We start from the raw sequence: 27,977 nt of genomic DNA on the forward strand, positions 1-27,977 counted from the left end.
AGTTTCTTATCCTGTATACACCTCGCTAGCACAACCATATCTAGAAATGCCCCTTAAAATAAAACTTGAAACACTATGTTGATTTGTTAAATTACAAATCAATGTACAAAATTAGAATCTAAATAGTAATAGATAAATAATAATTTCGGCATGATTGACTCATATTGTGTACGCATCAAATTGATTCACATGTATATAAAAAGGGAAATATTTCTTGTAATCTTTCACGATTCTCGTACCGCAGCAGTGTTTGTACCGTTTATAAGTAAAGTCGGTTGGTGCATTCTTGTTTTGTTAATCCCAATTTCCGATAAATATATTCGTAATTTCCAACACCCCATTTACGAGCATTTTTTTACATACGCTCTTTTAGGGATTAATGTCTGACTTTGTCCAAATTTGTTCATCAAGTGACAAGTTTCCATAATAGTGGATAAATCTTTCTTGTAAAGAACTTCAGTTGGATCTTCTAGAATTTGTCAAATTCCGGTTGATCAGCAGGGATTTACATTTCAGTGTTATTGAAACGTAAAATAGCAGACAATATTTCAAATTATTGAGAGACGTTAGTTCCCTTATAAGCTCGTTCCCTGTTATCTCAGCCCGGTAGTGTTCCGCACTTGCACGACAAAAAATTGTTAAAAAAATATAAATTCTTTATTATACGTTCTGGTTTATTGGACATTATTGAAAGAACACTGATAAGGAAACTCTACTTTCAATATTTCCAGTGTAAAGTTTCCTTCACCTAAAGCTCTTTTTCAGCCTTACGAAATTTCAAGTTACCATTTTTCGATCTTATTTTATTGAGGTGGGTAAAGTTGATTTAGGATTGTTTTTGGAGATGGAATCTTCATCAAGTTAACTTTTTATGATGTCATTTGCCTTTGCTGTGGGACCTTCATAACTCGTCTTCACTTTCCGGTGGAATAATCATCAATTTTGGGAGTTTTTTGAGGACAATTTGTGAGCACAAAATCGAAAACAAATTAATTTCCTATCAATAAACAAGTTTTTTCATTATTTACGGACAATATATTTAATTAAGTTTGTACTGTATTTGTTACCGAATTTGTACAGATTTTTCTTAAAAACGAATTAATAGATTTTGAATCACAATACAACATTGAATGTTGTTTAAAAACTTTTAATTAGAGGTGTCGCTTGACCCATGCTTCAATTTTAAAAAAATCGGCTATTTTGTGCTATCGATGACATAAGCAATATTTAAACAAATATCAAAAAATAGTATTGTTTTCCTATTTGAGGGCAGCTTAAAAATTTTTTTTTATAATAATAATTTGAAAAGTTAATGGAAAAGAACAATTTAGAATCACATCGTATAATTATGTAAGAAGGATCTTGGGGAATGTGTTACACAAAAATAAGCTAGGAATATTTTTTAGTTTTTAATACATGAATACAAATCGCGAAAAATGTGTTATAAATCTGAGAAAACCAAAACACTATACATCAAAGTGTTAACCTTCGTCTCAAGTACTGACTATCAAGAAAACTAAGCAATCGCTACCGCTGGTCCTAACAAAATGCATGGATACATGTATCTTCAAAATGGACAGGTTGCTTTACTTGACGGTCAAAGTTGAGACACCACCCAAAGATAAGGTACTAAAAATACAGGCGTTGATAGTATAACTGCTGCCACGTGGCGTTGAATATGCAGACAACCACCAGGATTTCGCGGTTCAGGTAGCTTGAGAAACCTGAAGGTTTTGGGAGCTAAACTAAATATGAAAGACGTAACACCAGTTAGTACTATACGGAGAGCAAAGTTATCCTGCCAACTGGCCAGGATGTCTTCAGGGTTTGTAGAGCCACCAGCCCTTACACGGCTTCGCGCAGCTCTCCGGCAAAGAGACAAGATGCAAAGCATCAGACGGCAGTTGTTGAGAGTCTAAAGCTCAAAAAGCTGTAGCCTGAATAATTGTGTCTTTAAGATAATTGGAATTACGCTCAAAAATAGGGACTTCTTGTGCAACATCGCTGTTAAATATTATTCTCAAAGGTCTACATCAATAGGTTCCGCTTCATGTCTGCTAATAGAATAAGACTTTAAATTGATTCTTTAAGTCATCATTAATTTAAGACCAGATGCTGTATTGAGACGCGTTTAATGCAGAACTGATTATTGGGAAATGGCTAACATTCGTATCGAATTTCGACACCATAAAGCGATCGCTTATCTTGAGTGGCAAATAGCTGGGTATGGTATAATAAGCTATCAAGTAGATACAGAATTACGAAGACTCTAGCCACTACTCTGTACAGACGGCATTGCATTAAATGAGTATTAACTCGATTAGAGCCGTTTGATAAATGTAGTGACCGTTTAAACGGTTCCATGCATTAGGTGAGTTCATATGTGAAATTTCTTAGCACACCCTTACGTACAGGGTGAGCAACCCAACCGCAGTGATCATTCGGTCTGTTTTGGTGTGAAACAGCTCATATCGACATTCTGTTTTTTCCGGCCCAATAAATAGTACTGTTTAGACTACTGTGAGCCAAGTTGGCACTTAGAACTCATGCGCTTCATAGTGAAAAGTCACAGTTATAGTTCAGAACACACGGGCCACGTGCTCTCACGCCAACTCATACGGCTATGTTGTCAGATGTTATAACTGGGAATGAGAGATAATCACTCCCAAGCTATTCTAATTACACTAATTCAAAAGGACCATCTGGCAATGATGCGTCGCATCAGCTGTTAGTTCTAGGGATATTTCGATTTTTCACTATAAATTTTCTAGTTCCCTCCGTTGTCACAAACGTCAAAAATTTTCGTAATGGCTGATCATCGCGCAGACGGGTCCGCGCACGTCCTATGGCGTCGAGTTGTTATTGTTGAGAGCGTTTAATTATTTTAAACAATATTATGTGCGTTTATAAGGTCTTTTTACGCGAAATTCTAGTAAATAGTGAGTGCTAAGTTAAGTTAGTTAAGTGCTACGGATAGTTTTCCCCAGGAAGAAGGAATTACCGTCTCAAAAGTATGTCACTAAAAATGGGGTATATAATGTTTCTTTGCCGTAAGCAAATTGATTTGAATGCGATATTTTAACTTATAAATGCAAAAGGAGGTGTGGAAACTGACTGTATGCATAGAATATAGGAAGATTCGATCGAATTGCATAAGTTGCATTACTTTTTATTAGTGTAAATAAGTAAAATTTCGCTCGAAACACATGGAATAACACTCCCCCGTCAGGTTTACAAAATGGCTGCGATCAGATCGAGATTTTTATTTCACAATTTTTGGACGAATTTTTATCCAATTTTGACCACACAACGTCGAAATTTGACCCATTTTCGCGGTTATTTGGTTTAATAATAATTTTCAGATTTGCAAACGATGTCTATACGTCCGTTGTAGAAAAACCACTAAACGCTAGCTGGTTGGAAATGCACCTACTATAAAGTGGCGGAAGTGCCAAAAATTTTAAATTTTGGCTGTTCTACTTTGAATTTCACATCAATTTGTAAATATTTGGTTCACTTTAGTGGGAATAACAAAAACTATCGTTCTTTAGAAAACTTTTGGTTTAATCTTCCTGGATTAATTAGACCTATAACCAAAAAGAGAGACCTTGAAAGGTACCCTAATTAATTTTCCTTTTTAATTCAGCTCTATGCATTGGATAAGTATGTAAGTGTAATTTTCCTTTTATTAGTCTCATAAAATCTCCTGTTGGTGATAGGGTGGATTGGTAAGGATTTGTGACCTTTGATTGATCTCCCACACATATGATAGGGAATCCCATTGCACCTTGCAAATTATTATATTGAAAATATATACATTTTAGAAATCAGTTTAAGGTTAAGTTTACTTAGAATTTTTTAGGATTTTTAACAATCCTTCTCAAACTTTTATTTATTTGCAATTCATAAAATTTTAAACAACTAGTTTAGTTCTGAGTTTCAAAAAAGCACATTTCAATGACAAATACCCAAACCAACTTCTTTATGCAATTAAAATGTGTTTTTCTTATTTTTAGGTAACTGTAAATAGTAATATGTATTTGATTTGTAGACCCTATTTTTATCTTAGTTGGTTTCTGGAATTTATTGAAATATTGATTTGTAAGTTTAGCTGTTTTTGAACCTGATTTGCACCAGGCCTTTTTTAAGGCTATGTAAAAAGTGATCATTTATCTTAGTTTTTATGTCATTATCTAGTTTTGAATGATATAATTAAAAGTTGTCCCAGTTTTACTTATTTCTTTCCACAAAATGTTTCAAAATTATATTAATGTCCCACACACCATATTGTCTTTGATAATGCATTATATTGAACTAGGTGGACTAACACTATTCACAACTGCTACTTAAGGATTGTGTATTGCAGTCCATTAAATGCATCTAACCACTTGTCACAGCATGGTTAGGTCAAAGTTCAGGGGTTTCACTTGTTTGGTAGCTAAAGCTGAAACTAAACTAAATTCTTGCTAAAATGTATTTAGTTTTAAAAAGACAATTCCAGTTACATACAACCTCACCTTCATATTTAAAATTTATTATAAACAGTAACTACTTTCACATATGTTTTTAACGCAAAATTAAAGTATGAGTAATGTCATGCACATTTGACCAAAAATCCAAATGAAGTTCTTCAGAAAATTTATATGCTAGTTACATATATATAATCTACATTATTAGGGCACTATTGAGTAGATTATGATGATTCTAAGGAATTTTTTATAATTCCATAAGTTTTCAGTCATAATATAAAATTGTATTTTTTTAATATAAATCATAGTTGATTTAGGCATCATTGAACATAAGGTTTTCTTCTCAAAAAGAACTATGATATGCTGGAACTAATATAGACATATGCCATTTTATTTTTGCAATAGATACAGTAATTTGTTTATATTTCAATAATTCTTTTTGTTGGTTATTTGTTTAATTAACAAATTGTCACAAATTCTTTGTGGATTGTTAAGCCTCATTTATCCTCAAAATGTCTTACAAAAACTAATCAAAATATGACGTATTGAAATTTTTTTAATAAATATTAATAGCTTTATCATTGTATTGGAAATAGGATATTTCAGTTGTTATCCTGAAAGATAATTGATACATTCAGTTTTTTGAGGTTGGCAAAAAATCTAACCTCAAAGCTCATGCCAGGACCAAAAACTTACAACACTGTAGATCTATGATGTGAATGAACTTAAAATCTTAAATATTATAAGTTTTTGGTCTTGGCCTCTTTGAAATGATCCACGGCCAGATAGATTTCCTTTATATCTGAAAAAAAGTAATCAGAATGTGTTCTTTGAGGATACACAGTGAAATACATTTTTATATGCAATATTGGAGTTACTATTACTTTCAATAAAACATTGTAACATATCAAATTTTTCTTAATTTTTGTAAAACATTTTAAGGATAAATAAACCAAAATAATTAATTAGCATATAATATTGACAACTCATTTATTATACAAATATCCAACAAAAGCATCTTTAATAAGTAAATGGTTATAACAAATTGGAAAAGTTGGTTATGTTAGAAAAGTCAACCAAATGCATTCCATATGAGCTTTAATATAGTCTATAATTCAAAATATGTATATTACAGTTCATATAGGCAGGGAAAATATCTTCATTCCAAATATGCTTAATGCCCTTGTTTTCTGGTAGCCACTTTGGTGGTTTAATGTGCCCAGAATGAGCTTCTTTTGACAGTTATATTAGTCTTATGGAAAGGTAATATTTAACCTACCTTATGCTACTGCTGCTATCAAATGTTATTAAAAAATGTCAAATAATAAGCAATGTAAGCATTCCAATTGTCTATTGAGTAACTTACAAGTATGATCAGTATGAGACAAAAGTGTAAAATGTTAGGAAAATGCTTATTCAAATGTTTTAAATGTGAAGGTCAGTTGCTAAAAAATTTTGTTGATATTTTGAACAAATATTGAGTAAATGTTTCAAATATCTGGTATACATAATACTTACATAAATAACAAATTTATCAAATTTGCCAAATGTCAGTGTATACATATTCAGCTGGTGTCAAACATTTATTAAATGTCCAAATATTAAGCAAATATTGTCTAGCATATTCCATGTGGTCAGTTAAATATGACAAATGTCAAGTAAAAATACGAAATGTTAGGTAAATGTTAAATAAATGAGGCTAAATGATGCTGGGCAAATGTGTCAAATGCTGATTCAATGTTGTAAATACGAGAAACAATTACTGACAAATATGGGTGAAATATGGAACAAATATGGGGGAGAGGTATCTCATAAGTGGCACTGGATATACAAATGATATGAATTTACTTGAAATTTTTAGTGAATTTTATTACTACTAAATATGTTTTAAAAGTTGAATTGTCTTAAATTTGTGGAGCCATGGGTAGTATTTTTGAAAAGTACTTACTTGACATTGTCATACTGCTAGGGTTATTTTTTCTCTATTGTCATCTAAAATTGATGTATATAATTGAAATGGCAAAATTAAGAAAATGGCGACCAAAAAAAAATGTTTACTGTTTTTATGCAATGTTATCAATCCAAATTTCGAAGTTCATTAAGTTATTACTGAAAAAAATGCCAAGCAGCATTGAAATTTCTAAATATATTCAAAAGTTTTAAGTAATTGTTTTCTCATCAAGCAAAAATCACTTCTTGAAAACTAATTTATATAAAGAAAACATACAAATTAGTTTAGTTTTTGCATTAAGATATAGTGAAAATATCTAATATTGAGTTCAGCTAAAATTCTAAAGCTATTCTAAGGGCATTTTGCTTAATTTAACTTAACTATTATTATAATACTTTAAATTAAATTAACATACATCTGTTGACACCAGACAGTGATTACACATAACTTTGCTATTTCATAAAAAAAATTGATATTTGAATGATATGTTATTTGCAGTTTGACCAGAAGTGATTCTGACTTTTGATGTTAAAAACGGATATCTTGTATTTTTTTATATTTTTGATTTCAGCAAATCATTTACTTTATCATAAGATCATAATGATTTTTATTTAGAATTAAGTATTTTTGATTTAGGCAATTTAAAAAATAAAGACTTGAGGAGTAACTATTTTTATAAAATGCTTTTACTTTAGAATCTAATAGTGGGAAAATTAAGAAATTGGAATATTTTTTGTGTTTTTTTCAGTAGTTAATGTTATCTAAAATTGCCAAAAATTTTACATTTCCCTAAAAAGTAAATTGGCCTTTATTTTTTATTGTGTCATTTAGAACCTAAATATACAGGAAATTTCTTAATAGCATGTACATACAGAAAAAGGTAATTTTTTTGCATATTTTATGACTGAAAGTTCATATTAACATATATCCACAAACGTTTTGTTAACTGTCTATAGGGTGTTGAAATTTTAGAAATAATTCATTTCTTTCTTCAAAACCAATTCAATCATTTTCTATCTAGTTTCTGCAGTTTTTGAAATGTTTAGTAACATTTGGGATATATCTTACGCTGTAGGACTTAGATTATAAAGTCGATTGTCGAGAAAAAAATAAAAAACAATTTTCTGTAATTTATCAGATAAAATTAAAACTTATTAAATGTAAATAATTATTTATTATACTTAATCTTCTATTTATAAAACGTGTGAGAGTTTATGTGGAATTGCCGGTTAAAAATTCAAGCCGGGATAATAAAATAAATAATAATAATAATAATAACATTAACAAGGAAAGTACGTTACAACTGTTGAATGTGACCTCCTACTCCTACACATGCATCCACCCTTGTTCTCATTGATGCCCGTATTTCTTCGAATATCGCTAAAGTGTTTCTTATGGTTTCAAACATATCTAATATGCGGTTTTGTAACACATCAACGGTAGTGACTCTTTTTTTATTTGAACACTTTGTATATTGGTTGTGAAACATTTGTGAACCCATGTTTATATAAAATTTGATTCATGAAATACGCTAAATAATTAACCGCTTCCGTATGTATTTGATATTTAGGAACACCCTGTGTACAATATACGTTTTGATATCCAAAAGTTTTATAATTGTTTAAAACGTAACAATAAATTCAATGAAAACCTTATTTGTGTTAAAATGTGTAAAATTGCTGATAATATGATCTCCCGCATCTAAAAATTGTAAAAGATGCTGCATGGTTCATTTGAAAATCAAACGTTTGCGTCATTTCTCGTCAGGCGTAATATAACATTCAAAATTATCTCAAAAGATTTGTAATGTTGCTCTGAATAAATGGGTAAAATAATTTTTTTTTTGTATCAAATAGCTAAAAAGTTATAAGGGATTTAGTTAGTTAGAGTTTAGTCATTTTTGGTTGTCGTCAGGTATAAGGTTTTTTCCATTATAGAATAATATAAAAAACAATATCTCATGTTTAAAAGAAGTTATAAAAATTTGTTTAATTGATCAAAGAGATTTTTATTTGTCAATTATACAACTTAATCATTACAGGTCTCAGTGAAGTTGCCTTTGGATGGCTCTCCCTACCCTTCTATGTGTGAGCGCCCCTGCTCGGGGCCCACGAGATTTTCGGCGCGACAAAGCGCGCCTGTTTCTTTTGTAAATGGCGCCAGACGGTGGTCAGACGGGTGAAGAGGTGTCCACTGTTATTACTTGTGAGGGGACTCTTGGTCACCCCGAGTTTCCCCGTCAATTTCAAAAAGTGGTTGATAGGTAAGACAATTTTCAGGAGAATTTTCCTCACAATTTTAAATGTTTACTCCTTTGCAAAAGAATTACTTATTTTCGTTTTTTATATTTTTGTTAATTATTAACGTTATTGGGGAAATGAAGAAGAACGTTTAATATTTTTCTCTAATTTTCGACATGTTTTGCTTGCTATACGTTCTAATTTCTTAGATAAAAATTACATTGGAAACTTTGAAAAAAATATATGAATTTCGGTCATACATTACGTTGGGAATTTTTAGTTGTTACGCAGAAGTAGGTACAATGAATGTGATGTAATAAAATTGCTAGGTCAATCAAACTATGGGTAATATATAGGACATTTAATTAAGTTCGCGGGTCTTTTTCGATTTTGTAAACATACCTTGACTGTCCTGTAAAATCCGCAGCTTCTTTGTAAGCCCTGGAATTTCTTGCAAAAAGGCTGAAATTATATATTTGAATATGTTTATGAAATTTTTGTGTTTTTTGATTTCTTACATCAATGTATGTTTTGAAGGTTGAATGGTTTGCTGGGCGTTCCGGTGAAAGTTCGCAAACTGGAGCCGTGGAACTCTGTGCGCGTGACGCTGTCGGTGCCGCGCGAGGCGGCGCTGCGTCTAAGACAGCTCGCGCAGCAAGGAGCGCCGCAGCTGCGCGCACTCGGCATATTAAGCGTCCAACTGGACGGCGAGGGCGCCATTTCTTTGCGATTGCAAGGCGCCAACGGAGAGCCGCAGGAAGTTATTTTGCGAACCACTCAAGGTATCTTTCATACATCTAGATTTTTTTCCACAAGCATCACATCATGTCTCCTCTCAGATGGTTCAACTAGCAGTTCAAACTCTGTTGCTCGTAATCTGGGGTCATTGCTGCCCACTGCAAGCGGAACAACGGGCAGTTCCGCGAGTAGTTCCCAAGTGCAATTCAAGTCGCCCAACGTGGTGTGTCCACCTGATACGGTGGTGCCGAGAGTCGGCACGGCTATGGGACCGCCGCAAACAACTATCGGTTCGAATTCCATCAATAAGCCTCCCTATGCGGGACCCTTTCCCTTTGCCAGCATGAATCAAGCCATTCATAGGTAAGGTTCTGGCCCATGATCGTTGATTTTGTAGGTTGGTTAGGGTTTTAAGTAGTTCCTGATTTAATTTATATTGCAGTCAAAGCAGTGCTGCAAATGGACCTTCAAGTGCTTCAAGAACCACTAATATGGAACCACCGCCTCCGCCGATTTTGCCTCCTCCTTATCCGGGAATGAGACAATCTCCGGCTTCTGCTCTTGCACAGGTAAGTCTTTTGGCCTTTGATTTGTATTTTCATTAATGATCGCGAATCATTAATTGTCAGTATGTTGCCTCCTGTATGTGATTTTGTAATTGTTGTAATGTAGCCTTAATGTTGAGTTAAAAAAAAGAGATACATGGTAAAGTCTGTTCACTGTCCATGGAATTTCGATATTTAACTCCCTTGATCGTATTATATTATGTTCATTATTGAAGTAACATCACCTGCTATATTTGTATTAAAAGTCCGTGTGTGATGGGAAATACAATTTTAACAGTAAACATAATATGACCTGTGTATATTTCTGATATTGAGCTGTGTTTTTAGTAACAATAGAAAAAGAGTTTTCTGTGAGTATCTTGCCAATTAGTGTTACAGAAAATGAAGTTTATGATAATAATTATTGAAGTTTGTGAAACCAGAAAAAAGAAATTAAGTAAACCATGAATACGACTATTCTGAGTTTGATGAGTTTCTTGCAGTAAGAAGAAAAGTTTTTCAACTTCTCTAGAAAAAGAGAAAAGTTCAATTTAACAGTAGACCAATTTGGTATTCCTTATTCTATATATAGCGTGATTCCCTTCGTTTGGAATAATATTGTAGATGGCCTTTTGTTGTAAATTCAATCTGAATTACCTAGCAAAGTATTAAAAAGAGGAAAATGGTTTGTGTACATTATTTCCGTTAATTTTTCCGGATTTGCCAAAGTATTCGACAAAACAGCATTACTGCCGAATTTATTCGACAGCAATGTTGTTTTTATGAAATAGTTAAAATTAAAGCCCAGTAGAGCTAAACTTAAACTGCAACAACTATGTAATTGGGCCTTGTGTTTTATTAATCCATATCTTGGGTAAACGTTGTTCATTTAATTATTTCTCACTACAATTCTTCTAATTTATTAGATACCAAAGGAAAAGAATGTGGAATTTTTAATTTCATGTTGTAACTTTTGGTGCCACTTTCAATGTATAATGTATAACAAAAAAAAATATCTGATTTTATACTAAATCATGATGTCTTATTATTTCATAATACTTGGACATTTCTACAGAGAGTTGTGATGAACAGACTTTACATTTTATGAGCAAATATAAAAGACCTAATGTATTTATGACCTTCAGAAGAATTTACCGTTTAAGATTTGTTTTTGAATTGTTGAAAACTTGAACTAACCGTTACTTAAAAATTTTTTTATTGCCAATGACAATGTAATTTTTAGGCTCCCAATCAGCCTGCTGTAACGATTTCAAGTCCCCTGCTGGTGAACTTGCTGCAAAACGACCAACAAGTTGGCACCAACTCCGTCGCCAATTCTTCTAGTAACACCAGTAAGACGTCCTCATCTACCAATGTGAGGCAAATGAGGCCTCCTCCCCCACCCACATCCACTGCTAAGGCTACTGGTACAACCCCTGCCCTACCACACAACGCGAGTCCGGATATTCATCGGGATACGTCTTTAAAAGACATTTTAGCACCACCTCCCCCACCATCACCTACGCCCATTACGACGGTGCCTTCCGCGCAGCCTCGGCAACTCAAATCTGTATCAGTCGCTTCGCCTCAGGCGCCCTCCGAACGCCTCATCACCTCTCAGGCCAACGTGCTAGTGAATTCGAGTAACAATAATCTTAGTAATAGTAGCGTTAGCAGTAACTCATCACCGTCAAGCGCCTTACCGACCTCACTATCCTCAAATAATGCCAGTCCGTCGACGAATTTAGTCGTTACTCATGGTACAGCGGTAACCAGCACTCAACTAGCGATAAATAGTATTGCCAGTTCATTAGCCAGTGCCGCGAATAGTCTTACGAGTAATTCGGGAAGTGGACTAGGACAGTCAGGAATGTTCGGTGTGACAAAAACTGGACCCTTCGTACAGGCGGGTGCTGGAGTGACTGTGCATCATTATCAGAGAACCCCGCAGGGCAGTATAATTGCGGTAAGTGATTTTTTTTGTTTGATTGCTTTTTAATGATTTTAATAGGAAAATATTCACTGCTTTCTGTTACTCATTGTTATCGGATATTTTTGCGAAGGTTGCTGTTACGTTTGTTTCAATGTAGCTATACATTCCCAATTCCGATTTTTATAATTTTTGATATATTGAAAATGGCATAAGGATTTGATGGCAATTTGATTATAACAAAATTGTTGATACATTTATTCCTTTTTGAGATTATTATTTAAAAAATAGGAAAAATACTGTTTTCAGTTTCTTATAGGTATTTATATTCTGTTAAACAAGGTTCTGGGAATTAAAATATGTTCCTTCTTCTAAAATTGTCGCGAGAGGGAGGAGTAAATAAAACGGATATTCTGATAATATATAATGTATCAAAGATTTTGAGCTTTGTGAGCTATTCCAATCAAATTGAAGACGATATTGTCATTTTGGAGCAATTTTTTTATTTTGGAAATGGAAGGTGAATCTGTTTTGTATTGTGTAACAATGTAATTACTTTCCATCAAATTTACCAAAGTCTTCCAGGTTAGTAAATGATTTTAATAAAATTGAAGGTACATTGTGTTGACTTTGACAACTTTTTTATTTTGAGAGGTAAAGATTGTGTTATATTATAAAGAATTGGGTGGAATTATAATAATCTTTCACTGGTTTATTGTGGTCCATTTGCACCGAAGGCATTCAGCGACTTAAGCTGCTCTATGTCCTGCTGTAAAAGCATAGGGAATAGGTCACGTTCATCAAGAAATTTGTGTTGGAGAGAGGATAGGATTATTGTTTTCAGTACGGTTAGTCTGACTACGTATTTATAGATTTTCCAGCTTGCTTTATTGGGTCTTTATAACTGACCCTCAAGGTGTGGGTTTCAGTTCTCATTCAGAATAAATCTGTTTGGCAACTGACAGTTGGCTAGAACTTTCCGCGTTTCTTTACAAGCAGAGGTAAAGAAACCATCTGGATGTTTGCCTTTAGGGTCAAATTTTGATTTGATTTTTGAGTCAGGTTTAACTCCGCTATAGTAATTACGTCATTTTAAAAATTTATGTCTTAATGAGAACGGCTCGTAAAACGTTCAAAGTGAATAATTAGATCATGATATAGTTTCAGAAATCCATATAAATGATTTATTTATCAAATACTTTGTACATAGGATTGTGTGCCAACCGCAACTTAAAAAAGTTTAAAATTCTGTAATTTTCTTCTGATTCCTTTATTGTATAAAATTAGAAAAAACCTTTTAAGGGACTCATTAGGAAGTGTCACTTTGTGTAACTTGTATCATCTTGTGGGACGTTATTTTGCTTGTCTTTACATAAAACAATGTATTTTTCAACTGGATACGTAAATAGCTCTTTTGTTTTATTGCAAAGTCCGTAGTTGGAAATAGTTCTTGAATTGTTGTTTAAAATGTTAAAATACTAGATATTTAAAAAATAGAAACCTATATGGGTTAGGTTTTTAGGCAAGATAGTTTTTTTGTGTATCACATCATACTAATGTTACCAAAATGAAAATTTTTATTGTTTTCATCTAGCCCTGATGTAATATCTATGTAAAATGATTATCTATTTCAGCTCAACAACCCACTAACGGCACAGAATCAGCCCGTGGGACCCTCCAATCAGCCTAGCATTCCTGTGCATCAGGCTCAACGTTCAAACTTGCCATTAGCTCAGGCGCAAAGCGCACAAGCCATATTACGTCAGCAACAGATCAACGCTGTCATTCCACCGAAGACTTCTCAGCTGTTTGTCCCCAATAACGTCGCCGCCTCAATTCAAAACGCCTTAGTAACTCATCAAACCGCTAAGGCCCGATCTGGTAACATGAGCAATCTACCAGCGACTAATGGTATGATGCCCAGCAATAATAATTCTACAGTACCTGGAAATGGCACCGCGTTGTCTGGCAATAGTCACTCCTTACCCCATGGGAGTATCGGAAGTTTTCCCATCAATAGAGGGAGTCAGGCGCAAGCGGTATTAAGTGGTGGCATTGTTAGACAACAGCTGCAAAACAGCATTAATTTGGGATTGGGACAGACTGATGCTCTTGGTACTCAAGTAAGTGTTTTTGATATATGTTTTTGTTTTCCAATAATAAAATTAACATATCTCTATTTTTACTTTTTGCTGAATGCTCCTTCTTTCTCTATGATTGACATTTTTTTTTTTGAAATTTCCTCTAGTATAGTAAAATGAAATTTAAACTTCTTAGTGTTTATGTGAGGAAGACTGCACCATTTTTAAATCATACTATATTGCATTGTTCTATTATTTTTAATATTTGTCTAAAAGTAACTCAATATTAATTTCATTTTGATTTCTTAATTTTTTTGTCGTAATATTCATTGGCATTTTTTTATTATTTCCAAAGGTGGCTACTGCAGAACCAGCAGTTACCAGCGTCATCAAGAAACCCTTGCCATCTCCTCCGCCATACAGCGTTGCCATCTCGAGAAACTGGGATTCACTTATGGGGCCCGCCCCAAACTTGCTGGACCTAGCTCCAGCCTTAACCGATTTAAAGCCTGATGAATTGGACGAACTGCTACCAACGTTGGATCATGACGCTTTGCCGGAACTAGCTGAATTGGAGCTTCTGGGATCAGCGCTCAGCGCCAGCGCTGACGTGCCCGCAAATCTCTGTGAGGAGAATGGACATAGCAGTAATGGATCCTCCGGTGGAGAAGTAGCGGTTGCTGCCAGAGAGACAGCTATGGGAAATAGTACAAATAATTTGCATACAGATGGGAGAAAATTTCTTATAAATCCTCTCACTGGGGAACTGGAACCTCATTCCGGTGGGGAGGAAAGTGAGGCTGAAGATGTAAAGGTTCGTAATTATTGTTTTCAAGTTTCCAAGTTCTACAAAACCTGACGCTACGATTTTTTCTTCTCCGATCTTCCAAAAATGTTTTAAAAGTAAACTGTTAAACACAGATTCGTCTTGATTTTTGTGACCTTCTCCAAACCCTTCACGACAGTGTTTTAATTTATCTGATTTCCTCTTGAATTTTATAGACGAATATTTTCGCTTTCTAATCTTACAAAGCCTAGTAGTGTATTTTTTTTAGAGTTTCTAGGAATTGTATATAGAAAAATGAAGTAGTCCCCAAATTCCGTGTTTCATAAATAAAAATTCAGCTTGATTTAGAAACCTGCATAAAGCCAACAAATTCAAATGCATTTTGATTTGTGTTGTCTTGTTTTTCTTTTATCCTGTATGCAATAGCCCTTAAGTATGATATTCTTTTCAGGATGTCTTCACAGGCCTCCCATCGCCCCTAGGCATGTCCGATGATGACACGAACTCAACCACAAGACCAGATACAGCCACGGATCAGAGCGATAGTGAAACGAGATCTAGCACCGATAGTAAACACTCCAGAGTGAAAAATTTAAAGTGTTGGAGAGAAGGACGAGATTCTCCGTCTCAGAAGGTTCGTCTTGTTATTTTTGATTTCTGAATATTTTCACTTCGTTAATTTTTTGATTAGTTTGAAGATTGTATGAATATCGAACTGAATCTTAATGTTATGTGTCCGTTTATGTGATACACATGAAAAGGAAATTGATAAAAAAAACCACAATATTTCTGACATTTTCGCGGATAGTGTCAGAAAAGGGTATTTTTAAAATCAAAGAAGCATTTACATACATAATGATTTTGAGCAACCTCATTTAGGGCAATCTAAAATCAATGTTCTTTCTAATGAGCTTTTTTGTATTTTACTTAATTTCTAGATGAATTAAACAATATATAGGTTCCCAAAAGATTTCTCTTCCGAATTTAACAACTTCTGAGATAGATACGAATAGAAAAGTATTCTTCCCGAATATTCGCATAATATTTTCAAGTTTTTACGATATTATAAATCTCAGAAAATTTAGCATCTCTAAGGTTACTATGTATCGAGTTCTGAAATACTTTTTTTTCTTAGCCTGAGAAGATTAGGCTGCGCCTTCGACTGGAAAAGAACGAACCCATCAATCCCGCCTACAAAGTGGATTTTATCAACACCCAACAACCAAAGAAGGCTTCGACATCCGTGATAACTCCTGCGGGACTACCACCGAGCAGCGGCAGCGAAGAACTGCGTGTGCCTCCCTTGCACATTTCCTTGCGAGGCCGTAACTCGGCTGTGATCAAGAATAAGACCAAACTTAATCCGGATGGCACTCCCGTTGTAAAGAAAACTAGAAAGGTGCAGAGCAAGGGTAAGAAGGAGGGCAGCAGCGATCAGGAGACTGGAGATATGGGGGAGCATAAGAGAGTTAAGAAGTTCAAACCTAACCATGAACATAAGGTAAGTTTTTGTGAGTTTTTAAGATCTCAAGGAGGATCAGCAAATCCTAATTATCCTGTAGTTTATGTTTTGTCATATATCATTTATAACTGTTTAATTCACTTTTAATACTTTTTCGGTTTACAAAACTAGCGGACATGTTTGCATTTTCTTTTACACTAATTTCAGGACCTGCTGGCAACACTGTCGGACCTCCCGCCATCGCCAACTAACAATACAATCTCGAAATACTCATTGCACAATCATTATAAGGAAAAACAGAAAGAACGACGGGGCTCAGATTCAGAACTGGTTAGGGCGAATAGCAAGAAACACGATGCCAATGGTGCTCTCGCGTCGGATGAAAAACGAAGGCGGCTCAGTCAATCCGAGGGCGACAAACGGCTCGATGATGATGTGGAGATGCCCTCAGTTCTTGGATCAACCAACGTGGGAACCGTTGGGGTATTACCTCAAAAAATTCGAAAGGATAAGGTAAGGTTTCAAGAGTTTTACATTATGATTTGGTTGTAAATTTTTCTCGTTGATTTCATTCTAGCTGAAATTGAAAGAAAGTTTTAAAATAAAGGACAGCACCAGGAAGTTTTTTGTGACAACTAAAGCAGGTTTAGGATTGAATGTGCCCTCGTCACCGCCGGATAAAAGGCAGCAACAGTCGACGGCAGTATCGTTACCCACTGCCGTAAATATGGATATGGAGGCCAAATTTAAACAAAGTCTCATGGAGGGCGTGATAGGAGAGAAAGGAATTTCACGGCCGCCCCATCGGACTGTTGAAATGGTCGGGCATGTGCAGATCGACGGTGTCAGAGTGGTAAATGTGGGGGAGAAGGTAAGTTTTAATCTTTTGATTTTAATCTCGTGGTGTTCCTTATGATTTAAGTTTTTTGGTGTTCTTCAAGTTCTGCTAAAACGTTGTAATAGTTTTAATGAGGATACCAAATCAAATGCCAATAGAGATAGGGAAGAGGATATTAAAAAGGTCATAGGTCAAAAAAATTAACTAAAGGTTTAAACAATTTTCCTCGATTTGATACGTTTTTCATCATGGGATATTTAAAAAAGAAAATCTTAATTATTTTCCTTTATATTTATAGCTACCTAAGAGTTCACCTGATACAGTCCAGGTACCAGACATGGTTGTTAAACAAAAGTCACCAGAGCCGGAAAAGTGCAATCTACCAGAATCAGAGAGAAAGTCGATAGACTCGCTGCAGGACAGGGAGAAACAACTGAACAATGTCGTAACTTCTGGAGGTCGGTCACCGAATTCTGGAAGCAGCGGAGGACAAGGAGAAGATAGCGGTATCGAGAGCATGGATGCGTTAAGTGAAAAGAGCCCCAACCAGGTAAGGAAATATTGCAAATATGAATTTCAAAATTATACAGTAAATCGTAAATGGGATCGTCAATTTATTTGGATGTGTCGTTTGTAAATCTTCAAGTAAATTACAACTTGATACGTGATATAGGCGAGTCAGAGTCCTCACGCCGATATCCTGCCGAATGTGGTCGTTCCCACGTCGAAAAGTCAAGTGCCTGACATACTCGATATTGAAGCCCAGCTCGCCAAAATGGAGGGCTTGGAGCCCCATCAAGAGGAATTGCGAACCGGGGATAACCACCAGAAGAGCAGCAATGCAACTTTACCATCGCCGTCGGCGACCAATTTGGATAACGCATCGAAAGTGGATCGTCGGTCGCCCAACCGAACCACAGAGGACGTGAATGAAAACGAATGCATTCACAGGAGTGACTCGAAGCCTTGCTGCGATTTGACATGCACTTTGCAAGATGATTTGGAAAAGGATGTTGAGAAAAGCCCATCGTGTGGTGCAGGAAAGGACGACGTATCCGTTAAGGTAACTGTGTGCTGCCGTTTTTAGTATCACGTTTTAGTCTAAATTTGGATTTTTGTTCACACAGTCGGTAAAGAGTGACGACCAGCAAACTCCGACGTCGCCAACCCTACGGGTGGCACCTGCTCTCTATTCGTATCCCTCTGATCCGGTGGATAAGGGCGGGGGAGGGGCAAGACCAGAGTCACGAGGCGGTAGCGAGAGTCCCTCATTGACAACGGAGGACGAGGACAGCAACATGAGCACATCAGTTACTGCGCATACTCAATTACAGCAGGCGAACAACAAAAATAAAAGTCTACTCGAACAGCTACTGATTGAAATACCAAGTAATGATGTTCATGGGACGCCTAATTCTCATAGCCCGGCAACAAGGTACGTTTCCTTAAATTTTAAAAATTGATAGAGTTTATTGTTTTAAATTATGAAAAGAAAAAAACTTAAAGTGCATTATTTCATTCAACAGGTCATCTGTGAGAACGCGAGCTTTAAGTAAACTCAATAGTCCCGAGTTGAACAGTACGCCAGCGGTGAAGCCAGCAAAGACAGCAGTGCCTACAGCAAAGCGAAAACGAAATGAAAGCGATAGTTCGAATCACAGCGTGGAAGAGATTAGAAAAAGGCCTCGGAAGGGTTCAGGTGAGCAAGAAAAGCTCTTTTTTTGTTTAACTTAATGTATTTCCATTTTCTATTATGTTATAATGTTTTCACAAATATTTACCATTTTTTAAAATCTATAATGATGGCGTCATTGGATAAAATGAGTTAACTGTCTTAAGTTTCTATAAGGCTGTTAATTTCAGTTGGGATGCTTTTTGCTTCTGATATTATGTTTAGAGAGCCCTTAGGATTATGTATCTTGTCCCATTCGATAGTTCAATTTTGTGCAATTTTCAAAATAACCTTGGATCGAAAAATCTATTTGTTTTATTACGTGTGGTGACTTTCATTCTTCTTAATATTTTTGCCAAGTGTTATCTGTAACTCTAAGAGAATAATCATCAACATTGTTGAAAACCTTTGACATGTAAAACTCAGTAGGCTAAAATGCATGTATAGTACTTGATTATCTTATACTCTTTTAAAATTATCTGTCATCAAAAATTTCTCAGAAATGTTATGTCCATTTCTTTTAGGACGTTTGTGGGTTTCGAACAATGAATATGAATGAATAATGAAATGTTACCATTGTCAATTATTCAAAAATCATGTTATTTTCTTGTAACTAACATTATCTCATGTTTAATCTGTTCTTGTTTTATTTTTTATTGTAGAAGCGTCCGAACTAGGGAAACGGGCTCAGCATCCCTCCGGTGCGTTGAAGAAGGTCAACAAAGTGGCATCGGTCCAAAATCCGCAGCAACAGGATGAGAGCTCGGATAGTGACGAGCCTCTGATTGAAAAGCTTAGGAAAAGTGCACCTAAAAGTACCGTGAAAGCAACCAAGACAGCCCCTCAGACGACTCCAGCTAGTCAAGTTAATAATAAAACGAATATACGGAGGTAAGTCATACTCATTTAAATTGTTTGAGATGTTCTTAAATTTTTAGAATTCCAAATTTAAAGTTGTCTTCGTTCATAAACATTTTACAACAGTCAAGTATTGGGCAATTAAATTATAAGTGTCGGAGAAATCATTTAAAATATAATAATCACGTAGGGGTCTTTTAAATTACCGCTACATAAGAATGATACTAAAAGAGGAATAATTTCGAAAATAAACATTTTAGATCGGCTAGAGCGGGTCATCTTCAGGAGAAACAAGAAAAGATCCAACAACAGCAACCGGCCCAGAACACCAGGAGCCGTGAGAAAGTGGTGCAACAGCTCAGTCATCAGGCTCACGCTCCTCAGCCTCAGCCAACCACGCATGGGAATGCTGAAGCTGAAGCGGCATTGAGACGGAAGACTCGCAGTGCAGGTAAGTGGCGATCTCAGTGTATTTCTAGTAATTTAAAATATGTAGAAAAACTTAAATCGTACTTTCGTAACATGACATGAGCAACTATAACATTCTGCGACCACACTTTTAAGCGTTCTAAAACTCTCGTGTATTAATGTGGTCTATGCCTCTTTAATGCTCTACATCATTGCAGAATATTTTCTAAATACATCTGGTCAATATCTAACCATGTCTTAGAATATAGATGAATTGATACGTGGTGTACAATGTGAAGGTCAGACGTTAAATAATAACTTTGATCACATATTTAATTTTAGACATGGAGAGCAAGCGCAAAAAAGAGGTGAAGTGACATCACGGGTCAGGCTGGCCGTTCGCGGAGGCTGGCCACCGTTACCTGCAGCTGCTCCCAGTCTACGAGCCCTATCTACACGCCTTCGTCGATTCCGACGAAGTCCCAGACTCGTCCAGTGAGGACAGCAGCCCGGGACCAGCGGACGACAGCCACTTGTCCTCAATCGAGGATGACGAGGACAGCAGTAACATTAGTTCCGTGGCGAGTTTTTCGTGTCTCAGTCCTTCGAGTAGCGACGACGACTGAGTCGTTGCATTTGAAGAACAATGGAATCTGTGATGTTTCGTACATTGAGTAAGTGTTCTGACAGTTTAGTAAGAGAATTTCTTTTTTTTTATTACTTTATCGTTTTTCATTGGTGTAAATCATTTAATTTGAGAGATATTGTTTCGTTTTTTTTGTTTATTGGGGGAAATTTTATTGTTTTTGAGTTTTGCAGATAATAAATTTGCGATGCTACGTCAGTTGTTTCTATCACTAACTTACAAGAGTTATATCAAACATATAAATATAGAACTAATATGTAATATAAAATATGTCATAAAAGTCCTTATGTCCATATATCAAACTAGGTGGCAGGTTGCAGACAATGAAACTGTATCTTCCAACTAAAACGTATTGAGTGTGTTGGTGTTAATACTTGAATCTTATTGCTCATTATAATTGTACTGTCTGTTCCATCGGAGTGTTGCATTTTTTAAACTGAGGCATTCCAGCCTTTAAAAAGACTAAAATATAATGGATATGTGGACATTTTTAAAAAATGCTCCATCAGGAAAAGAAATGCCTTTGTAGAGAATTTTTTTAATTCGCAAAATAGGATCGTACATATTGTCATCGCAATTGTCTCTGAATTATTGATTTACTTGTACATCTAAATCTTTTTAAAAAGATTAAGAATAAACTGAACAGCAATCAAGATTTCACCACAGTAAATGAGATTTTAACCAGTTCGTTTTATTATATTAATCTTCAATAAATCGTTGCCAGGAGCAGTTCCTTTAGCTATTTTCAGCGCCTTAAATGAAGTCTTGGTAAGGAAAGGAAATCATAGATATAATTTATTGGTTGGAGTGGTCATTCTGTTGCATAAAAATGTTGATTCGGATTGATAAATGTCTATAGATAATTTTGACTGCAAACTTATGCACATCTTAACTGATCTAATTATCTTGTGCAGCACTACAAAAACTGAACAGTCTCTTTATTATAAGAATGAATTTCTATTTTTTATGTTCTTCAATTTAAAGCAACACATATCAATATTTTCTATAAAAATCAACTGTCTTTCTGTACTTTGTGGGAGAACGATAATATATTACCTTAAATTCTCAACAATCATTTTCCCTTAACTTGTTCAACTGCATAGAAATAACTGACGTAGTCCTTTATATGATAGGCTTGAACCCATCTTATTTTCATAATATTTCTTAAGGTTGAAATATCACAACTTTCCAGAATGTTTCTTACGCACTCACTCGTTCACTGAGGGCTACTTTAAATTACTAGGGAGTAGATTAACAAATCGGACGTTGCGAACACAGCCAAAGGGTCGCTCGCCTATTTAATTATTGCATTGGTTTAAGTTTCCTTATCGCCCCACACAAGTTGAGTTTGGATATTTATTTTGGGCTGCATTATGGCTTTAACTTGTAATTTAGTTCAATTTTTAAATAGTAATTACTAATCGTCGAAATGTCCAAGTTTGACTTACGTTTTACGTTTCCAAATGACAGCTAAACAAACGTGCCTTCATAACTGTATAAGTATACTACTACTTAATAGAAGAGTGTTAAATAAGCCTTTTTAAGACAGCTATCATTCGATTAAGCGCGGCGAGGTCCCTCGGCGACCGCAACGCTCCGTCTGGCAACGGTCGCAAGCCTTTGTAAAATCGTAAAAATACAAACTGTACGCAGATTGTGATATGCATAAGCGAGAACTCCCAGCGTTAGTCGTGCGCGGCTTATCGTCCATCTAACAGGACACTAATTATTTCTATTAGAGGATTAACTAGGTCTGATTAGTATTAAACCACCACAATTTTTTCCATCAATTTTTATGTGGAAAACGTCAACCTTTTAAAATTATTCAAACCCATTTAATATGTGTATATAAACTGCGATAGTTGTGGCGTGCAGACTAATAGGTTTTGTGATGAAGTAAAAAAGGCGAGCGGCTTATTATTAATTGTGTAGATATTGTTTTTTATTAATGTTTTTTTTTGTTATTGTGGCCTGTTTTTGTGGACAAATTAGCGTTAATTTATTTAGGGGTTAAAGTCGTATTGGACGTGCCTATAATGCGCGGTGGCCGCAAATGGTTTGAGTAGAAGTCGAAATTATCTCAGGCTTAACGTTTCTTACAAACTCTTTTGTCTACCTTTAACCTCTTAATTTTTTAATATGTGTGTATTTTTTCTACTTTCCTAGTTCAAAGAATATTATCCCTTTGATATATATGTATAAATCAAATATGGCTCAACTTTACATACTATCATATCACATTAATAATCTGCCACCCGAAAATATTCAAATAAAAACGCGGCAGTGTTTGTAATAGTTTAATCATTGGTAGATTCTTCCTAATCTATTCATATGGTTGCTCTACGTTTGCCCAAACCTTTGTTTTATCAACTTCTTCCTAAGCGATCTATACTATTTACTAGTCATTTGGGGAAAATTATGGAAGTGGAGAAACTATCAGTATCTATATTATTTGTTACAGCAATATCCAGCATAAACAAAACCCTTTATATAAATAATCTAATCAAATCAGTCTGATGAAAAATCCATCCAAATTTATGTGAATTACTGTTAAATTGACTGAAAGTAAAAAAAATTATTAAAGAACAAACATTTTTTAATCAATTTTGTAAAGTATAAAGTATGGTTCCCATGATATACTGAAGAGCTTGAGCGCCATTTTTAATATAATGTGTATGATTTCTGAGAAACCATTTGGTATAAAACTTCAAAAAGTTTTTAGGGTTCCAAATTGAATTTTTATTAAAATTATGTTTTATTGTAGAGTTCAGAGGGTACTTTCGGTGTAGTTTTTTCAAATATGCGTAGAAAAAAACCCAACTTTTTTGTGCCCCAGGTATACATATATTTAAATTGAGATAATAAATTTCTAACTCCCCCACGTATTATTTTTATATGTCGCCCACCATTAAAAGCATTGTTTATAATTTGACTTATTAATTGATGTTTGGTCCCCGTTTAAAATTATTTTTTGAATTCTTGTGCAAAATACACAGAAAACACACAACAACACTGTTTTCATTTTATATATAAAATGTCGTCAGTAAATCGGATTGGACAAACTATACCACACCCGTCCCAACCTCCCTTATTTGAAACACCTACAAAAATCATACTTTGGATAAAACAAGGGTCTTTCAAAATTTTTATTCAATTTGAATTACTAAATTATTCAATACAATTTCTCCAAAATATGGATCCTAAATAAGGAGAACTCATAAACGTTAAATAATACAAATTTCGTTTAAAGAGGAAAAGGATGTAAAATTTCTAAAATTTGAGATACATGAAAAGTGAGATATTTAGAATTTTATTTTATTATCGAATTCGCTTTTTTACCCACATCTGTTTTCAAAAAATATGGAAAACTAGATTATATGTCTCATCAACATTGAATTAAATTCTCCTTAGGTTCGGTCCATCCAATTTAGTCGCCAATTAATGTTTTAAAACATTGAAACCCAAAAAACAATCAAACTCAACTGTGGCCTTGAAAATAGTTGGGAGTAAAACTAACTGTAACACATCCTGTTGCTAATTCTCTATTTTTTACCTAATTCGTACGACGGTTATATGTTGGCTATGTGTTTATATAGCAAACTTTAAAATAAAATTTTAAAATCTGGCATGATTTAGGATGAGCCGTATTCCTATTTCCAACCATTTGCGGTTACTCAGTATAGTCGCCCTGCTCACCAGCACGTAGGCGTTGAATTGTAACGAACCATTTCGAATATTTCAACCGTTTTTCTGTTTATAACCTTTTGTTGTATTTATTTTTTTATACAATTTGTTAAACCTTGGAGACGTAATATTATGTCTTTTTATACGTGTGCTGGTTGAAACAGGAAAACGAACTTCGACGAACCAGAGTTAATCGTGGGCAGGGAATGTTGTGTTCGATAGAATCTGTGATTAAGACGTTTTTTGTAATTTTTATAATACGCCGTGTATGAATGTCGTCGCGTACGTTGTTGTCTATTTATTCCAAGTCTTTTTTCACGCGAGTGCTGCACTTTATAAATACTAATTCAACTAAAAGTTTGCACGATTTTCTAAAATTAGACTTTTTGCCGCTTGTAAATCAAAAATAGTTAATCACGCAAAGCAGAGTTTAATTTGGGTTGAAATTAAAAAGCCTCAAAGGTTAAAGATTTCAGAAATAAAATTGCGCATATTTAGCTTCTAATAAAAGACGATATTACTACGAAACCCTCACGAAATTTTCACGGCTCGACAACGCTGAGTGTTCACGCCTAAGCAAAAACCAACTAAAATCTAGAAACCTGTAAATAGTTAGGCGAATTTAAATAAAATTGTACATAGTATACATACATGAATATAAAAAGCTATAGCGAATATGCATAGTGAACAGAGGTGTATATTACTAAATATTATTGTACATGTGGTATTTTACATACGGAGCTATACTTTGCATAATAATATATTATACATTATATTAATTTTAAGTATCTTTTCTTTTTTGTCTAATCGTGTTTTACGTAAGGGGCGTTGTAGTCAGATGAGTACCAGGTAGTGCGTAGGTTAAGGATTTTGTGTTTGGGTGTATTGAGAATGGGGTTTCTTTAATAATAATTGTAAAAAAATGGGAAATTTTAGTTTTGCAGACCAAATAAGGTAAGTAAGGCAATTTTGATACATAATAGGTAATTTTTATTTTCTCAAAAAATGGGCAAGCACGGACTTTCTGACAAGTATCATGCACGGTTTATTACAATTGTGACCACTGCGAATTAATTCCAAATGAACCTGTATTATTTGAGTTAATTTTTGTCTACTAAATATGGCATTCAAATACCGGTCATAGAATTTCATCCGAAAACTTTATCAACTTCTTCGTGACAATAGAGCGCTACTTTTAACTGATCCATGAGTTTATCAAACTCTTTACTGGCCAGTAAGAAAATATAGTTATATACCTAACAAATGCGGAAAACGATACTTTACCGCATGCTGATTAAAGCCCAACAATTGGATGCAGTAAGGCGCTAGCCGCACAAGTTAAAATATAGCTTTAATACAAGCATATTTATTCCGCCTCTTCAAAGTCTGCATTCAAACATTTCATGTTAGTTGGGATTTTAGGCTATATAGTTTTAGGACGTAATTTTTGCGTGTGCTAAAAAATGTACTCACATCCGCCAATTTGTGCGGTACAGGGACTTTATCGTACACTTTTGCCTGAAGGAAAATAGTATGAGCACACTAAGAGATACAAAATGCATTATTACTGATTACAATTCAACGAATGACGCGCAGCGCAGTTTGGTAAGGTTATTTTTACACGTAGTTATTTTCCTAACAAGTCAGGAGAGCGATATTTCCCTCAGGATTTAAAATAATATTTTTTCTATGAGCATTTTGTGCGATGAGCAAATGTTACAATCATTTCTAGGTAATTAATGCTGAAAAAGAATCGCTAATGTCACTTTACGAAAAACAAACTTCGTTCTTCCTATAAATTTTTGTTGGATAAAATGTAAAGTAACCCTGAAACAGAGAATTGTTATATCTAACATGCAGATAACGCTTTTACCGCCCTCAATTCATTCAACGCAATTGCAGGCTTTTGTGAGAAACTAGTGCTCTCTGCATTTCTTCAATAACTATCTATTTCTTAACAGCATGCATTAAAGCGACTTTACCCCACACATTTACGAGCTATAATAAGAATTTTTATAATTAATGCACAAAAATTAACACCACATGTAAAACACGGCGTCATGTGTCAATGTCAAAGATATTTGTGGGCAATGTAAAGCTCTGGACATTGATCTGGATTAAGCTGAGATTTTTTTACCACATATTAATTAATCTCGTAGAAGACAACAAAGTTTAACAAACATGCGCTCGTGGGAAGAATATTGTCCCTGGCATAAATCAATTTTTCAATAAGGAACTGTCACTGTCACGCTACTGTTTCGCGTGTGGAAAATCGTATTTTCAGCTGGCAAGTGAGTGTGGTAAATGTGTGTGTTAATTATCCGTATTTACTCCAAAAACTATCTGTTGATGAAAAATTGGGGCAGGCTCATGTAGCTTTCATTTTCAAAGTAATCAACAAAAAAGAGTGTAGAAAAGTTCTTGAAGCTACTGATGAACTCAGAAACATCTAGCAAAAAAATAAAGGAGGGAGTTTTTCAAATCAAACTCAGATGGTGTCGCATATAAAATTTTATATGCGACATTTGTCTACTCAAATTTAAAATATTGTTGAAATTCATTTTTTGAATGACCCTGTTTTTCGAGGAGTATTGTGATGAACTACTTGGTACAAGAAGGCAAAAATTCTGACTTTATGTGCTCGTTCCAGTGGAAATTTATACGCCCACATGAGCATGAAATGTGTACTTTCCACACTCGGGAGAGTGTGTAAAATGTACGTTATTTGCTTATACAAGTGTCAAAAGTGTACATTCTACATCCGTTTTATATCTTCGTTTTAACGAAACTGAAAACCCGTTTGAAGTTCGTGAATGTTTATTAAATATTTGACATATTCCTTGGCGTCTGTACTACAGAGTTTAACTTTATATAGTTTTGTTGTTTTTTTTTTTGATGATGGCGTTTTTGCATAGTTACTATGTATTAAGAATCCAGTAATTGTGTATTTTACTGGTACTTTTCGCACTCATCGCAAACTCCTTATCATGCATAAATCCTGGTATTAAGGCCATTCTCATAATTATGTACAAAGTTGTTATAACGTTACTTGTTTTTGTTTAGCTTAATTATATTTGTACTTTATGTAATTTGTTTATATTTATAATTTATATCGTCGCGATTGGGCCTTCGTCTCGGTACTGCACTGAATCCGATCATAGTCATCTGAAAGTTTGATGCAATTTAAAAGTAAAATAATTATTCTGTAGATTACGTAAGTCGAAAAAGTTAAAACATTATGTTAATGTTTGAACATTACACATATCTGTCGGTTGAGTAAGGTCATTTAGTTAATATTTAACTGTATATTTGCTAGATTTTTTTAAAATAAATTATTATTTTAGTTGTTAACTATAAGCCTTACTTAATTTGGTACGTTCTTTGGCATACAGAGTATGCTCGAACCGAGGCTGCTCGTGGCGGGCAGGTTGTTATTTGTTGCTGCTGTTTTTAGAACTGGCCCAAATTCCAAAACCATTATGACGGGAATTGAACGACCACGACGAGCTGAAGTTTTGTGGTAGCGCTGTATGGTCGGATTCAAACCTTTGCAATGACCAATTTCCTTGCGTAGAACACAGTTCGACTTGTAATGTTCTTAATTGTAGATTGTGGAAAGGTTGACTATAAAATATACATTGTTAAATAGAAATACCTTGACATTTATA

General features: G+C 34.6%; 1 protein-coding gene across 2 annotated transcripts; it reads left to right on the top strand.

Moving 5' to 3' along the window:
* Window positions 1-2,826: 2,826 nt before the first annotated feature.
* LOC136339586 (serine-rich adhesin for platelets-like) lies at window positions 2,827-27,977 on the top strand. Of its 2 annotated transcripts, XM_066282951.1 has the most exons (20): window positions 2,827-3,011; window positions 8,462-8,683; window positions 9,198-9,442; window positions 9,500-9,761; window positions 9,841-9,967; window positions 11,187-11,909; window positions 13,508-13,754; window positions 13,815-13,996; window positions 14,310-14,768; window positions 15,193-15,375; window positions 15,877-16,242; window positions 16,411-16,716; window positions 16,781-17,074; window positions 17,340-17,591; window positions 17,715-18,104; window positions 18,169-18,476; window positions 18,568-18,740; window positions 19,376-19,604; window positions 19,832-20,022; window positions 20,322-27,977. In XM_066282951.1, the coding sequence occupies exons 2-20, from the start codon at window positions 8,574-8,576 to the stop codon at window positions 20,354-20,356; spliced, it is 5,082 nt and encodes a 1,693-aa protein (XP_066139048.1). In that variant the 5' UTR covers window positions 2,827-3,011; window positions 8,462-8,573; the 3' UTR covers window positions 20,357-27,977. The 2 variants fall into 2 exon arrangements, with proteins under 2 accessions (XP_066139048.1, XP_066139047.1); XM_066282950.1 differs by having other exon boundaries at window positions 13,508-13,996.

This window comes from Euwallacea fornicatus, chromosome 6, assembly GCF_040115645.1.
Source record: "Euwallacea fornicatus isolate EFF26 chromosome 6, ASM4011564v1, whole genome shotgun sequence".
Lineage (NCBI taxonomy): Eukaryota > Metazoa > Arthropoda > Insecta > Coleoptera > Curculionidae > Euwallacea > Euwallacea fornicatus.

Excerpts from the sequence above, each read along its gene's own strand:
- LOC136339586 (XM_066282950.1), top strand. The coding sequence starts at position 8,574 with ATGGCGCCAGACGGTGGTCAGACGGGTGAAGAGGTGTCCACTGTTATT. Across the intron at positions 9,762-9,840 it reads ATGAATCAAGCCATTCATAG|TCAAAGCAGTGCTGCAAATG; the intron begins GTAAGGTTCTGG and ends TTTATATTGCAG. Across the intron at positions 19,605-19,831 it reads AATAAAACGAATATACGGAG|ATCGGCTAGAGCGGGTCATC; the intron begins GTAAGTCATACT and ends TAAACATTTTAG.